Source organism: Aspergillus ibericus (genome assembly GCF_003184845.1).
Source record: "Aspergillus ibericus CBS 121593 unplaced genomic scaffold BO80scaffold_45, whole genome shotgun sequence".
NCBI classification, from domain to species: domain Eukaryota; kingdom Fungi; phylum Ascomycota; class Eurotiomycetes; order Eurotiales; family Aspergillaceae; genus Aspergillus; species Aspergillus ibericus.
The window spans coordinates 254,843-268,949 of record NW_020292143.1 but is presented as its reverse complement, the minus strand read 5'-3'; the positions used below and the strand labels follow the sequence as shown (position 1 = coordinate 268,949).

Genomic DNA, 14,107 nt, shown 5'->3' with positions numbered 1-14,107 from the left:
GGGGTTGTTTTGGTAGGTGAGGAAGAGGATGGTGGAGAAGGAGGGAGGGACGAACCAGAATATGCCGTCGATTAGCACGTGTTCTGATGCTTGGAGGTAGAGTAATGTCGAACGACTGGCTTCGACGGAGAGAGCTAAACTGGAGTTTACGCCGTGCATGATCCCGCCCTGTTCTTTGGACCAGGATCGGCAGCGGCCGCTGGCTTGGTGGATGATGGTCATGCAGAGATGATAGTTGAGTCGGAGTATGACCGAGTGCATGTTGGCGTTGGGGTCTGGGGTTTCCTGTGAGAAGGATAATGTAGGTCTCCATTGTAGAGGGACTGACAGACGCCACTTCTCCAGCTCATCGTCCAATTCGCGGATTTCTTTGAGGATTTCGGCGTCTGTCTTCTTCAGGCCTTTGAATGAGTATAGAGCACTGTAGGCTCGCGACTTGATGATGCTCAGGCGAATATCCACCGGGTATACTGGATCTTCAGGCATGTCTTCCGAGGGTGCCTGTCGGCAGTCAATGGGGCAGGTGAATAAGTTTTCACCGTAATTTGGGGGTATTGTCAGGTCGCAATTGTCATCTGAAAACATTTGGGGTTGCCCAGTACGGAGAGACACATCTTTCTCAATTGTGTAACATAGCCAGAACAATTGTCGAACATGTTTCTGCATTCTCATGGTGGTCTCATCCGGCGGTGAGTCCGGATCTCCAGCAAGAGGGGTTGTGGTGTGCCCGCCTAGTAAAAATATCATGCGAGCTGCAATCGAACCGTAATAGCTAGCTGACTGTAAATTACCAGTGACCAGCTCATAGAGTGCCTATTGGTAGAGTTAGAGCAGGAGCCTTCTTTATTGATAAGACAGACAAGGTGTATAGGCATTGGACATTGAACCTATCGCGGCAAAGCTTGCTATTGGATCGAGGAATTGGAACTCACCAGCATTATAACCGCCTGCAATCCTTCCACAGAGCACGACTCTTGCAGAACCTGAGGCAACAGGCATTGAGCCTTCGTGAAGTAGGCTTCGCCGTCAAGAGCCGGCAAGCTCCTATATTGGGTTTCGAGGTCAGGCGGAGGTACAAGAGACACAAAAGCAGCGAAACCGAAGACCGATGCCTTGAGGCTAGCTTTCCCATAACAGAACTTGAGGTGACGTTGCTGATAAGCGCTCTCGATGGTCTCCTTGAAAAGAACGGGATCCAAAACAGGGAATATGCGTCGCATGAATGACAATGAGAACAGATTGAGGTAGTTATGGATAACCGTTCGATCCGGCAGCTCGAATGCGTTCTCGGTCTGCGGGTTCATCACCAGTGCATTGGAACTCAACGCCCGCTGTCTTTCCCATGGCGGCTTGTTGGAGCTGACCAGTCTGCTGAGGGCAATATTCTGTCCGGTCCGTGATTGAACCCATCGCTTTCCCTCCGGAAGCAGTAATGGGATGCCGGTGAATAAGCTAAAGCACCCCAGCTCTCGGCCCGCGAAATGGAGAGCGACCGACGATGAGCCCGATGTCTCATTCAGAGGCGGGGATTCTTGTGGTGTATCCAGGGCATGATTCAAGAAACGTGATTCTGGAGGAGTATCATGATGATCGACACTAGGTGGTGTCGCGGATGGTGCTAGACATGGTAAGTGGACGTCGAACTTAGTATGACCTGGCATACGAACTAGGCTCTTTCAAAAGATTCTCAGTCAGGAATTTCTCTATGCGCTCAATGCGCTCGGCCAAGCCAGGCGTTTCTCGTTCGCTAGAATCCATCCGTCAGAATTATCCCACCAATACTTCGTTGTCGGCATCTAGGCATACCCCCGTGCATCATGTTTGGCTTTGCGTTTCCGCGTGATGACCCGAGTGAAGGTACATGGAATGTCATGATGACTGCACCAGTTACATTGCGGTTCAGCAGCATCACATTTTATCTACAGGTGTCAGAGGGCAGAGGTATGCACCGGCAGTGAAACCGACCTTTCTCTTGTAACACGAGTCGCAGGCCCTTGCGATCCGCTTCCTCGATTTCTGGGCGTTCTCTTCTGACCGGTCAACGGACGGCGGAGAGTGATACATGAGTACACCGCGTCAGTAAGGACCATAGACTGTAGGAATTGCGGCGTTGCCAGGGGCGAGGGAGAGAGTGGAAGATGACGGAAGTCCTCGAGGCGAAAACCCTCCGATCCGCTGACAAAGCATGGCGGTAATTTACGCGAATCTGCCATACATGATAAGCTTACTTCCAACTTCCAGCTTACTCTGTTGTGATCACTGATTGCATTTATTCGACGTGAGATAGGAGTTTCCCAACCTTAGAGGAATAATGGATCCTTTTCAACGCCTCCCGGCCGAAACCATCCAGCTCATCATCCAATATATCCCAGATTTCATCGGCTTAGAGAGTCTCCTGCTGGTATCAGAGCGAGTCAAGGCCATCTTCCAATACGATCCATGCCTGATTGACTTGGATGACGTGCTCGCATCGACATACATCTTGACCATGCCAGACATCCTCAGCCTATTCCATCAAGTTCTTCAGATACAGGGTCAGTCAGTCTGCTGCGTTATTGACGATGATGATATTGATACAACCTCTGAGAACCGCCGCATGAGCAGTACGCAGCTCCTACACATCATCCAAATCGCGGCACAAATACAACGTCTAGCATGCGCCTGCTTATTCACGATGCGGCGGAACTTCTGCAGCGCCGTCGAAACCCACTTATTTCTCTCCATAGATAACAAGGACTATGCAGCCCCTCCCTCCTGGATCGAGGAGTACCGTACTCACTGGGCGCTCTGGCACCTGCGCCACTACTCCGATCTGCAGAACCTCGCGCTAAACCACATCACTTCCCAATGCTGCACCACGATAGTCGAAAAGCTAGAGACATACACCACCTGGAACGGCCTAGTCAACAACGACAGCCCCATGCCCCGTGTGGAAGAAATCTGGACTCTTGCAGCAGTCCTGACAGATCTCGGCCTACACGTATCATACGGGTTCTTCAAACACGAGCCAAACGAACCCCTCAATGCCCTCTGGGACCTCCCACAAGAGACCCCACTACCCCTTATCCCATTCTCCAACCTCCCTCCCCAGGCCATGAACTACCCCGTCTGGTGTCCGTCCCCAGTACCAAACGTCACCAAGATCAACGATACCTGGGACCGCATCGTCCAAGACCCTAGCTTTCCGTCCCTCGTGTCCATGTTCTTCCGGAGTCAAGTATACGATATGCTCATGGCGCGTCGACGCACCGCCACGTGCATGGAGGATATGCGACCGTATCGACGTCTTGGTATGTGTATCTGGGATGCGTGGCGCGTTTACTCTGCTGGCTTGTTGTCTTTTAGGTGCGTCGGGATGATACCAACTCCTACTGGAGGGTTCGTTGAACCGAGCCGTCCTGGTTTACATAATGTTCGGAAGATGCAGATACGATGGGCGGCGTTGATTGGTAAAGATGTGTGAGTGTGTGTATGTATGAAGGTTTGTCTTTGTAGGTTGTTTGTGAAGCAGTGCGAGTTACATCCCTTGTTTAGATGTTATTTTGTTATGCTACTAATTTAGTGAATTCAGTCGTGCTAATGAACAGAACTACTATTTAGGTACTAACTCGGCGCGTAGGGGGGGCTTGTACAATACTCCTGGTTAGTCTACCCTGGCCACTACTGTAACAGAAGCTCTATAAACTGAGTATATGAGGGAACGGCAAACACTTATACACTGTTACTTATAAGGCTGTCGGCATATCATCCCAAAAATGGCCTGATAATCCCAAATACACAAATACGAAGCAATACAAGCATACTAACCACTCGGAAGGTTTCCTTAGTAAGCGGGTATCCGGACATCCGGGACATCCGATTCATACGATGTATCTTGGATGGCAGATTTAACATCACTCATCAATCGTTAATCCTAGCTAAGTATCATGATATACAATGAATAGAAACGCATCGAGTCTACCAGTAGACCAATGCACCCGTGCGGACAGAAATGTTAAGCCCCGAGAACGACCTGCTCCTCCTCTCTCAACAACTCTGCCTCGATGGCACGTCTGCGAGCCTTTTCTGCTTCGCTCGAGTTATCCTTGAACACTTGGTCCATCTGCTCCAGACTCTTGCCCTTGGTTTCAGGGACGAAGACAAAAGTCCATACAAATGCGAGGACACAGAATACCGCGAAGAAGACGTAGGCGCCGTAGCCGGTGTCTTCGATTAGGGGTGGCGTGATCAGGCCCTATAATTGTTAGGAGAGCGTTCTCCAAAGGAGTATTATGGGATACTCACAATGATAAAGTTGTTGAGCCAGTTGGAGCAGGTCGACAGGGCTACGCCCTTGGCACGAAGAGAGGATGGGAAGACCTCTGCGAGTAGTTAGATACGATTCCCCTCGTATTTGAACGATAGGTGCTTACCAGCTGGCAATGCCCATCCCACGGGCCCCCAGGAGCCACCAAACGCGACCATATAGAGAAGCAAAAGGGCTACACTGGCCCAGCCCGGTCCACGGTGCGCAGGCCAGTTGTCGGAGTAGAGGCCAACCAAGACAGCGACAATAATGTGGCAGATTGCCATGATAGCCACTCCCCATAGAAGCAGGGCCCGTCGACCGAACTTGTCCATTGTCGAGATACTAGTAGTCACTCCTACCAGCTGGCCCACATTCACGATACCCGCCATCAGTAGCTGCATGCTGTAGTCTAATCCCATGGTTTCGAACAGCGTAGGCGCGTAATAGATGAGAGCATTGATTCCAACAAACTACCCACTGTTGTTAGTTTCTTCCAAGGATTTGTCATGTCTTCGTTGCTTACCTGTTGGAAGAACATCATCATGACACCGATGTGCGTCCTCCGCCAGCAACCTTTCTGGAAACAGTCGGCCCAGCATGCCAAATCCAGCAGCACTGCATTCTTAAGCCCACCACCCTGCAAGGTGGGGTGCTTTTCTGCGTTGAGTTGCTGATGGAAGCGGACTTCCGCCTTGATGTCCAGCAATTCTTGCCGAACACGCTTATCGGAGGTTGGCAATTGGCGCAGTCTTGACAAACTGTGGAGAGCCTCCTCCTCTCTTCCCTTGGCAACAAGCCATCTTGGGGAGAAGGGCAACATGATAACACCAGCCACCAAGATAAAGCCGGGGATCAGCTGTAGCAGGAAGGGGAGGCGCCATGCCCATTCTCCAGCCATGTACCTAGTGCCATAGGTAATCCAGTATGCAATGACAATGCCAAGGACGATGAACAATTCCTCCATCACCAGAAGAGTCCCTCGACACTCAGGTGGGCCTGTCATAATAGGTCAGCGGACGCCGATATGAGATCACACATCCGGTACTCACTGATTTCTGAGATATACAAAGGAGCAACCATTGACAACATGCCAATACCCACACCGCCGATCAGTCGGGCGACTGTCAACATGGCATAGTCAACTGAAGCTGTCTGCAGTACTGATCCAATCGTGAAGATGCAAACCGCGACAATGATGGAGTATCGCCGAGAGATCTTATCTGCGATCCAGCCTTGGTTGAATGCGCCAATCAATGCCCCTAGTTCGATCATTGCTGTCATCAAGCCTTTCCAGAAGCCCGAATTCACCTCGGGGAAACGTTCCAAAAATTGATCCATGACCAGGATGACTGAGACTACACCCTGATCATAACCAAAGGTGAGACCACCCAATGTCGAGCAGGCAGCACACATGAGAACGAATGGATTGGCAATAAGACCCCGGACGCCTGGGGGCCCATAGGGCTCCCTATCAGGCAAGATATCCTCTGCATGGTGGGTGAACCCATGGATAGACGAACGACCATCCGGGGATAAGTCCTTTGCAGGCTCGGTGGACTTTTTGTCCATATTGATGGAAGTACGGAACACGAAAAGACAAAGATGACAGACGAGGAAGAAAGAAGGACAGCCCGGGTTAAGGCGATGCCTTTTTGTGGAAGGAAAGGTGGCACGTGAATTGTCATACCAGGAAGTAAAGGAACAGCTGAGTACATCGCGACTTATATAGATATATCGACCACCCCCAATCAACCCGGGTAGCCAACCAGAAGGAGCCAGATGCCCGAGGAAAGACAAGGACCGCAGCGCGACATGATTCGTAGCAGGCCGAACGGTAAGAACGGTAGGATTCGGGTGTTTCCATAACCATGAGGCAGAAGAGGAGAGAAGAAACAAACCCTAAGCTGCGATCTGCAGGTGAGTGTCGAATGGCAGGGCCTGGACGGGAGTGGGTCGCGGGCGGAGACCGACAGGGAAGCGCGAGGTGGAGATGGATTCACCCTGGCTCAGAAGTCACTAGAATGGCGCGGGCGTGGGATGGAATTACATCGAAAGCCGGTTGCCTGTGTTGCAGCTGTCTTTAGGGTTCAACTGATCAATAGTGCACGTTGTTATCAAAACATCTGCTGGGACCATTTTCTCCTACATTCTTGAATTTTCCGAGTGAGAACCGGCCATCCCCGTGACGACAACACGTGCGGGTATCACCATCTCCCCATTCCGGCCAGATGAGCAAATCGAGGACTGTCTCACCCAGTCTTAGTGTCGGAGGAAAGGCGCATGGCTAGAGGCCCACTGTTGTACGCATGGCCGAATAGGATGCATCCGACTGTCCAACGCCAATTCGGATCAGACAGCCTATGTCATCGTCCTCGACTGCCATGGATCAACGCAGCGTATCTTCATGGATGGTGCTTCTTCCGCCGCCAATCAGAGGGGATTGAGATGCCCGAAAGCAGCTGCGGGATGAGGTGCCATGGATGCTGCATCACCTGGGCGGTTGCGGCAATCGAGACAGAGAAGCCGTCAGGTCGAAAGCCGATCGACGGTATTCGATAGACACTTGTGCTTTGGCCAAAGTGAGAGTATGTGTTGATCCAACCAGGGGGCCCGTGGAGGTTACCGGAAGAAGACACAACCATGGCTTGGGTGTGAGGCTGTCCTGTTGCCCTGTTGCCCAAACTGCGCTACCTTATCAGAGGATGCTGTAACTCAACCAGTCGGTCAGTTGTGATCATGGGAGATCGGTGCCTGAAGGTCCCGTGATGATAACCATGAGTGCCTTAGTAACCTTACGGCGAGGGCAGCTGCCCCTCCTTCGGGCGGGCGTGACGTGACGCTCTCCAAAGGCGTCCTCCGCGTCTTCATTCTTCTTCTCCTCCTCCAGCTGCTCTTTGAATTCTCCTCCCTATCTCAGTCTGAACGGCAGCGGTATCTCTCCCCACGGGGATTTAAACTTCACCCTTAGTTCCTGGCAAATCGGCCCAGGATCCAGTTCCCGTTCTCCTCTTTTCCCCACCTGCCTTTGCTCAAACGCCGACCGTCTGCTCGGTCGACCACCGGTCCTCGTCCTACCTTCCACCTGCATCAGTTGCTCGCTCCTGCACGGCATTGCTCATTCCTTTATCGGTCCGTGGTCGCCTCTGACATCCCGATTCCCTGCTCCGGTGGTCGCTCGCGTCCCGAGTTGCGTGTGTTGCTAACGGTTGTTGCGCGAACCGATCATTAGGCAGGGAAAATCTCAGCACAACAACGGATTCCAGTTTCCGGCAGCAACGTCATTCCACAGTACCCCCTACCCCAGAGCCGCTCTCTTGTGACCCAAGTCCCCAACCGTTCCCCGCAACTAGCCGCAATCGCGCATAATCCGAAATTATGGGCTCGTTTATGGAGGATCTTTGGTCTAGCATCTTTACCCCGGGTCCCACCCCCACCCTCCTCATCGCGACCAACGTCACCTTCGCCGCCCTCCAAGCCCTCCTGTTTGCCCTGCTGGTGGCCACGTACAGCATCCACTTTGTCGTCCTATCTGTCTTGTCCGGTGCCCTATGGTGGTCCATCAACTGGTTTGCTCAGGAGCTGAGGCGGGTGCAGGCGGAGGAGGTGGAGAAAAAGCAGCTCTCGGAGGAGCCTGCAGAGAGCCAATCCTTGGACGGCAATCGGAAGACCCCGGGTGCGCTCGACAGTGCCGAAAGTGATACAGAGACAGAAAGCTTGCCCGAGCGCAAAGGTGCAGCTGTCACCGCTGCCGCTCCTCGGTCCATTGCTGCTTCGGCAACTCTCCAGCCCCCTGAAGAGCACGGCGGAGTTCGGAAGCGCCTGAGCGTGAGCGGCGACAGCTCGGGTTACCAAAGTACCGATAGCGAGTGGGAGAAGGTGGATGACGGCAAGGCAACCTAGGCATGCAGTGTGGGACATTGTCGGGGACTGACAATGCACCCGAGGGGCCCGTGTGGCCCACCATTGTCTATACGTTGCATCATCTACACCATACTTTCATGTCGTATCCTATATCGAAGAGAGGCATTCTGATTTCTCGTACCGGCGAGATACCCATAGATGACTGATACACGCCGGGAATGAATTAGAGCTTGTGCTATAACCAGTTACTGTACTCCGTATAGGTTCCTGCTCTTATCATAATCACAGGCAAGACCGCGGCAAAGAGATAAGCCCAACCTGCATCGTGTAACATCCCTTAGCCCGGCAGAACACATCCCACGCACTCCAAGCTGCGGGCAGTAAATACCCACATCGGAGGAGCTCACCAATCATATGGTGGTTAAAAGATGGCAGCTCTTGTCCTGCCTTGCTTTTCTTATTGCCTCTTATCTGGCCCAGAGGATGCACGCAATTCCTACCAATCCGTCCTTGACCATACGTAGATATTCTAAGAAGATGGGGGTACCCTCATACTAGTTGCATGCCGAATCCCACAACCAAGTATTTTGCGGCAGAGAAAAGGTATCTCATAGCTTTGCTATGACAGCAACCGTAGGATATATCTTGGGCATATGATACGACAATTCCTTTATACATAGAATACAACAACTTTCAACATTGAGCAACCCAACAACGTGAGACAACACTAGAAATTATGCAGTAGCGTTTGAGGGCCACTACATCCACCTAAGACTAGCTAGTATGCACTGCTACACCATCTGTTTGAATATTTCCTCTTTCGGACTCTTATCGATAAGCCTGATCAGCTGACTAACCGCATTATCCATGATTGCTCCAAACACCATCAACAAACACCAAACCACAGCTCAGCTGAGAGCTCTGAATCGCAATCCCTAACCAATGCAATGACTCCCCCCCTGACAATAACATGCCATCCACAACAGCCCTCTACACCAGCCGCCGACGCGTCTTCGGCTCCATCCTCCCCCCCGCGTCCCTAGAAGATTTCCCGTCCGCGGGCCTCGCAGCCGGACCAACGACCTCCAGCCTCTTCTGCAACTTCTCCTCGAGCGTGAAGTCTCGCGATAGCTCCTCGCAATTCCGCTCCTCGATCGCATCCGATAAAACCGACGTCGACGAGCCATGGTTGGACCAAGCGACGTGGGATCGGGCCTGGCAGGCCGCGACGGCGTTCCTGTCCATTCCGGATTGCGGGTTCGAGGTGCTGCTCCGATATGAAGCGATCGGGGAAGCAGAGTTCTTGCGACTGTCGAATCGGGATCAGAAGCCGTCGCGGGAGGTGCTGGAGGCGCTGGCATACTTGATGAAGGCGATTACGATGGGGGTGGAGGGGGAGGGCGATATGCAGAATTTACTGGAGTGGTATGGGTATGAGATTAAGAGGCACTTTTTGAAGAATTTTAGGGGTGGGCTGTTCAAGGTGGGCTTCTTGCAAAAGGTATCTCGGTTGGGTGCTGATTGGTTACAGCTTCTGAATCATCCTGAGAAGGACGGTTTGCTGGAGAAGATTGTGCATTGTTTGCAGCTGACGAGGAGGATCTACTTTGCGCCTCTGGTGGAGTTTCTGCTGCCGCTGTTGGATGGCGCGGAGCAGGAGAGCGTGTTTGTCAAATTGCGCAGGTCGTTCCATATGATGATTGCGTATGCGTTGCCGTGGTCGTTGAGGTCTACGCTGCTGACTCGGGAGATTACCACGGAAGCGTTGGTTATACTGGGGATCGATACATTGAGTGAGGAGGAGGAGGAGGCGGAGAGCGTTGATAATATGGAGGTCGATCGGCGATATTCGGTCTCGTACCAGGATTGGCGCGATGAGCCGTCTATCGCCGTCCGAATGCAGTTGATGACCGAGGAGGACGCGCGGGTCAGTGCAGCTCGGGAACGCCTGTTGGGGCTCTTTGATGGACTACAGCTGGTCGGGATGGGCGGTGACAGGGCGCAAAAGGTGTTTGCTAGTGTGATGGATACGATGCTGAGCGAGTTTGTTCGAGCGGCGTACACCGGACAGTGGGAGGGGCCGTCATTTGTGTCCCACCATCTGCGGCACTGGATTGAGAATGTGTTTGCGCGCTTGGTCGTGCAGGTCCTAGCGATTATTAACGCGCCAGATTCTGGGGTCAGGGAACCAGACTGCCTGGATGTGAGTCTGAGTGATGTGGAGAAGTGGCAGGAAATAGGGATTGCTCGCTTGGGGGCACTTCGGACGGGCGAGCTTTTTGATATCATCGTCGAGTGGCCTGCGAGCAGTGGAGCGATTGAAGATTTACGGCACTTTACTACGTACCCAGCAGCGCGGTCTCACTTGACACACTCGTTTATTGCCGTTCTGAATCAGCGATTGTTGCACCCGGGTGCTTCTACAGTCGAGATTCTGCAGGTGTACATTTCGATTATCCGGGCATTTAACCTGTTAGACCCTAAGGGGGTGCTTCTCGACCGAATTGCTCGGCCCATTCGCAGATATCTTCGTGATCGCGACGACACGGTCAAGGTTATTGTTGGCGGACTTTTGGCTGATCCGGCCGAGGCGGATGGACAGACGGCTTCTCATACAGACACGCTGGTGGAGCTGTCGGCCGAACTGACCAAAGCACATCAGAACTCTCTGCGGGCTGACAGTGGCGAGCTAGACTGGGACGACATGAACTGGGTTCCTGACCCGGTCGACGCGGCACCAGACTACCGCAAGTCGAAGACATCTGATGTGATTGGAAGTCTGATCAGTCTGTTCGAGTCCAAGGAGATGTTTGTCAAGGAGATGCAGAGCATGCTGGGCGAGCGGCTACTACAGAAGCGCGCCGAATTCGACCAGGAGATGTCCGTCCTTGAACTTCTCAAGGTCCGCTTTGGTGACAATGCCCTGCAAGCATGCGAGGTCATGCTGCGGGATATCTTCGACTCCCGTCGCGTTGATGCCGTCATCCGCAATGACCAAGGACTGGATGGCAAGCACTCCAGGCAACTGCCAGCTACCCCTGACGGTAGAAGGGAACCAGAGGACATGCCCGAGCTGCATGCCAAGATTCTCTCCCACTTCTTCTGGCCGGAGCTCCAAGGACCGGAGTTCAAGGTGCCAGAGGAGATTTCTGCCCTGCAGCAGCGGTATTCGCAAGGATTCGGGTCGTTGAAGCAATCGCGCAAGCTCACCTGGTTGAACGGGCTGGGCCAGGTCACCGTCGAGCTGGATCTCGAGGACCGCGTGTTTGTGGATGAGGTGACCACCTGGCAGGCCACGGTGATCTACGCGTTCAATTCGGATGCGTCGACGAAGACGACGGACGAGCTTGCCAGTGAACTCGGGATGTCGGCTGCTCTGGTGCGTAGCGCATGTCTCTTCTGGGTGAGCAAGCGCATTCTCGTGGAAGTGCAACGCGATGTGTTCCGAGTGTTGGAGGTCCTTCCAAGCGAGGAGGGTGATGCAACAGGGGACACTGGTGCATCGGGGGCCGTTGATGCAGAGGACCAGTCTGCGGAGACCGCACAAGCCGCCGCCGAAGCTGATGCAGCCGCGGCAGCTGCTGCGAAGGAATCAGCCGAAGCGGCGGCCATGGAGAAGATGAATCTATACTGGCAATTCATCATGGGCATGCTGACCAACCAGGGCGCCATGCCCCTGCAACGAATCGTGATGATGTTGAAGATCGCCGTCCCTGGAGGATTCCCATACAGCAACGAAGAGCTGCGCGAGTTCCTCGCCGGGATGGTATCCAAGGGGAAGCTCGAGATCGTCAGCGGGGGAAATTACAAGATGGTGCAGTAGACATCACGATCAATGTATGAGTTACGAATCACGAGTATAACATCAACTAATCACACATGGTATTAAGCTAAAATACAGCAGACAAACAATCATAGCATCTACTCAGCATCCAACGGAGCCACTGGCGCCTGATCATCAACCTGAATCCCACCTCTCTTCTTCTCATTACTATCCCAGAACGGCAACTTCCAGCCACCCTCACTCTCCGGCGTGGCCAACCACAACCGCATCAGATGGCGTCGCGGCGTCGGAGGCGCATGATCCACATACGCCGTCCGCGCATGCAGCACATGCGAATTCGCCAAGAACTGAATATCACCGACTTCAAGAATCATATGCAGCTTCAGACGGTTACACGTCGCCTCGAGGACCTCCAGCGCCTCGACCTGAGCGGCAGACAGCGGCGGGATGATACCGGCGTCCGAAAAACGAGTCAGGGAGCGAACATAGTAGGGATCCCATCTGCCACGGTTAGTTTCAGCCAGAGACAACGAGCACCCCAACAACGCACTTGGTATACACGCGAGGGTTGTCCCCACGCTCGAGATAAATCACACTCGTCTTGATATATTCCTCCTGTCCCTTGCTCGTCTCGCCCTTGCGATCGAAATACCAAATCGGCTCGGTGAGGGTCTTGAGCACATCTGGTCTCTCTTTCGCGAGCGTATTGTAAACGTGGTGCGAGGAGACCAGATCCGACTCGCCCCCTTCTCGGGCACGATGAATGCACAGTAATCCGACGATATCGGAATCATCTGCGTGGAAGAATTGTCTACATGAATCAGCACCCGCCAAACCCCATCCCCACAAAGCAAAGAAAAAAAAAAAAAAAAAAAAAAAAAAAAAAAAAAAAAGGGTGGAGGGACATACCTCGCATTCGTCCGATAAATCCTTACCGAATCAATCTGCGTCGGATCCTCGCCGAGATCCTTAACATGACCGAGAACATGACCCCGACTATTCTGACTAACAAAATACCCCAGATACGTGCCGAGACCCATATACGCGATCGCCGACTTGTGGTTACCCCATTTTTCCACGGGGAAGCCCTTGAAGAGAATGTATCCTTTGCCGTCGAGGAGATCGGCGCGGAGTCCGTGCAGACGGGTGGAGAGGGTGGGGAGGGGGAAGTTACCCTACATGTATCTGATTAGTATCATCCCATCCCATATACCATCCAATATACATTCAAACCGATCAGAAAGAGGAGTAGGAAGAGGAGGCATACCTTACTTATCCCCGTCATCGGAATCTTGGCCCTCAAAAACTCATCCGCCGCAACGGACAACTCCTCAATCTCCTCGTCGGTAAACCGATGGGTCCATTTCTCCGGGTGGTCGCGATATTCTTCGGCGTCCCAGACGGTAGGGCCGGTGATTTGGGTCGGGAATTTCTCGAACGGATGAATGTGTTCGGAGAGAGGGGGATGTTGGCCGGTGGTTTTGAGTCCGTCGGGGAAGATGTCTTTGGAGATGGGGGTGGTACTGGTGCTCGTGGGGAGGGGTTGAGTTAAGGCCATTGTAGTAATCACCACGGTAAATTAGGATGAAATGTGTAGTAGATCAGATAAAGTCAAGGAAGCAGGTCGCAAGGTTAATCGATTTAGTGAAGTTAGTGGTAGTTGGGGATAGATGGGGGGAAGCAATATATATATACCCCTCACAGCCCCTCACTTACCGCACTCACCCGTGAATAGTACCCCTGGCATCGGCATAGCCAACCCAACCATAATACAGAGTACAAACCAAGAGGAAGCATGTAACCATCAGTGGAGGAAAATGGCGTGCCGAGCTGCGCTGCAGAAGACGAGTTCTCATAGGCAGAGGGGCGCCGCGGCGACGATCACGAATGTGGTTTGCCGATGGCGCCATCTCGGGTGTGATGTTGTGATGGGTCACAAACATACGTACATACATCGTAGGTTGATGTTGTGCATTTAGAGTGTAGACTGTTATGTTGGGATGGGTAACGAAGGAAGTGGTTTTGGTGTTGATTTGGATCAGAAGTTGATGTTGTAGGTATGTAGGGTGGTGCTAGGTGGTAGTAGTAGTAGTAGTAGTAGTAGTAGTAGTAGTAGTAGTAGTAGTAGTAGTAGTAGTAGTAGTAGTAGTAGTAGTAGTAGTAGTAGTAGTAGT

At 52.6% G+C, this 14,107-nt stretch overlaps 6 protein-coding genes across 6 annotated transcripts; 3 read left to right on the top strand and 3 right to left on the bottom strand.

Moving 5' to 3' along the window:
- Positions 1-54: 54 nt before the first annotated feature.
- On the bottom strand, positions 55-2,117 carry BO80DRAFT_428298 (Zn(II)2Cys6 transcription factor; the record flags this gene model as incomplete). Its single annotated transcript, XM_025720224.1, has 5 exons — positions 1,966-2,117; positions 1,807-1,919; positions 1,668-1,747; positions 933-1,618; positions 55-813 (listed from the first exon to the last, which is right to left on the bottom strand). Coding segments are annotated over exons 1-5 (1,737 nt in total), but the record flags the coding sequence as incomplete, so codon positions are not given.
- Positions 2,118-2,256: 139 nt separating this feature from the next.
- Positions 2,257-3,780, top strand: BO80DRAFT_428296 (uncharacterized protein). Its single transcript, XM_025720223.1, has 2 exons — positions 2,257-2,534; positions 2,605-3,780. Exon 2 carries the CDS (start codon positions 2,675-2,677, stop codon positions 3,461-3,463), a length of 789 nt encoding a protein of 262 aa, XP_025571781.1. The 5' UTR covers positions 2,257-2,534; positions 2,605-2,674; the 3' UTR covers positions 3,464-3,780.
- Positions 3,781-4,654: 874 nt separating this feature from the next.
- Positions 4,655-6,347, bottom strand: BO80DRAFT_428295 (MFS general substrate transporter). Its single transcript, XM_025720222.1, has 2 exons — positions 5,338-6,347; positions 4,655-5,284 (listed from the first exon to the last, which is right to left on the bottom strand). Exons 1-2 carry the CDS (start codon positions 5,855-5,857, stop codon positions 4,698-4,700), a joined length of 1,107 nt encoding a protein of 368 aa, XP_025571780.1. The 5' UTR covers positions 5,858-6,347; the 3' UTR covers positions 4,655-4,697.
- A 931-nt stretch (positions 6,348-7,278) lies between these two features.
- On the top strand, positions 7,279-8,419 carry BO80DRAFT_428293 (V-type ATPase assembly factor PKR1). Its single transcript, XM_025720221.1, has 2 exons — positions 7,279-7,417; positions 7,518-8,419. Exon 2 carries the CDS (start codon positions 7,664-7,666, stop codon positions 8,186-8,188), a length of 525 nt encoding a protein of 174 aa, XP_025571779.1. The 5' UTR covers positions 7,279-7,417; positions 7,518-7,663; the 3' UTR covers positions 8,189-8,419.
- Positions 8,420-9,102: 683 nt separating this feature from the next.
- Positions 9,103-12,099, top strand: BO80DRAFT_428292 (anaphase promoting complex subunit 2). Its single transcript, XM_025720220.1, has 3 exons — positions 9,103-9,632; positions 9,681-11,986; positions 12,054-12,099. Exons 1-2 carry the CDS (start codon positions 9,120-9,122, stop codon positions 11,970-11,972), a joined length of 2,805 nt encoding a protein of 934 aa, XP_025571778.1. The 5' UTR covers positions 9,103-9,119; the 3' UTR covers positions 11,973-11,986; positions 12,054-12,099.
- Positions 12,009-13,990, bottom strand: BO80DRAFT_428290 (TauD/TfdA family dioxygenase). The gene is made up of 4 exons (XM_025720219.1): positions 13,201-13,990; positions 12,843-13,108; positions 12,484-12,744; positions 12,009-12,434 (listed from the first exon to the last, which is right to left on the bottom strand). Exons 1-4 carry the CDS (start codon positions 13,489-13,491, stop codon positions 12,071-12,073), a joined length of 1,182 nt encoding a protein of 393 aa, XP_025571777.1. The 5' UTR covers positions 13,492-13,990; the 3' UTR covers positions 12,009-12,070.
- Between the last annotated feature and the right edge of the window lie 117 nt (positions 13,991-14,107).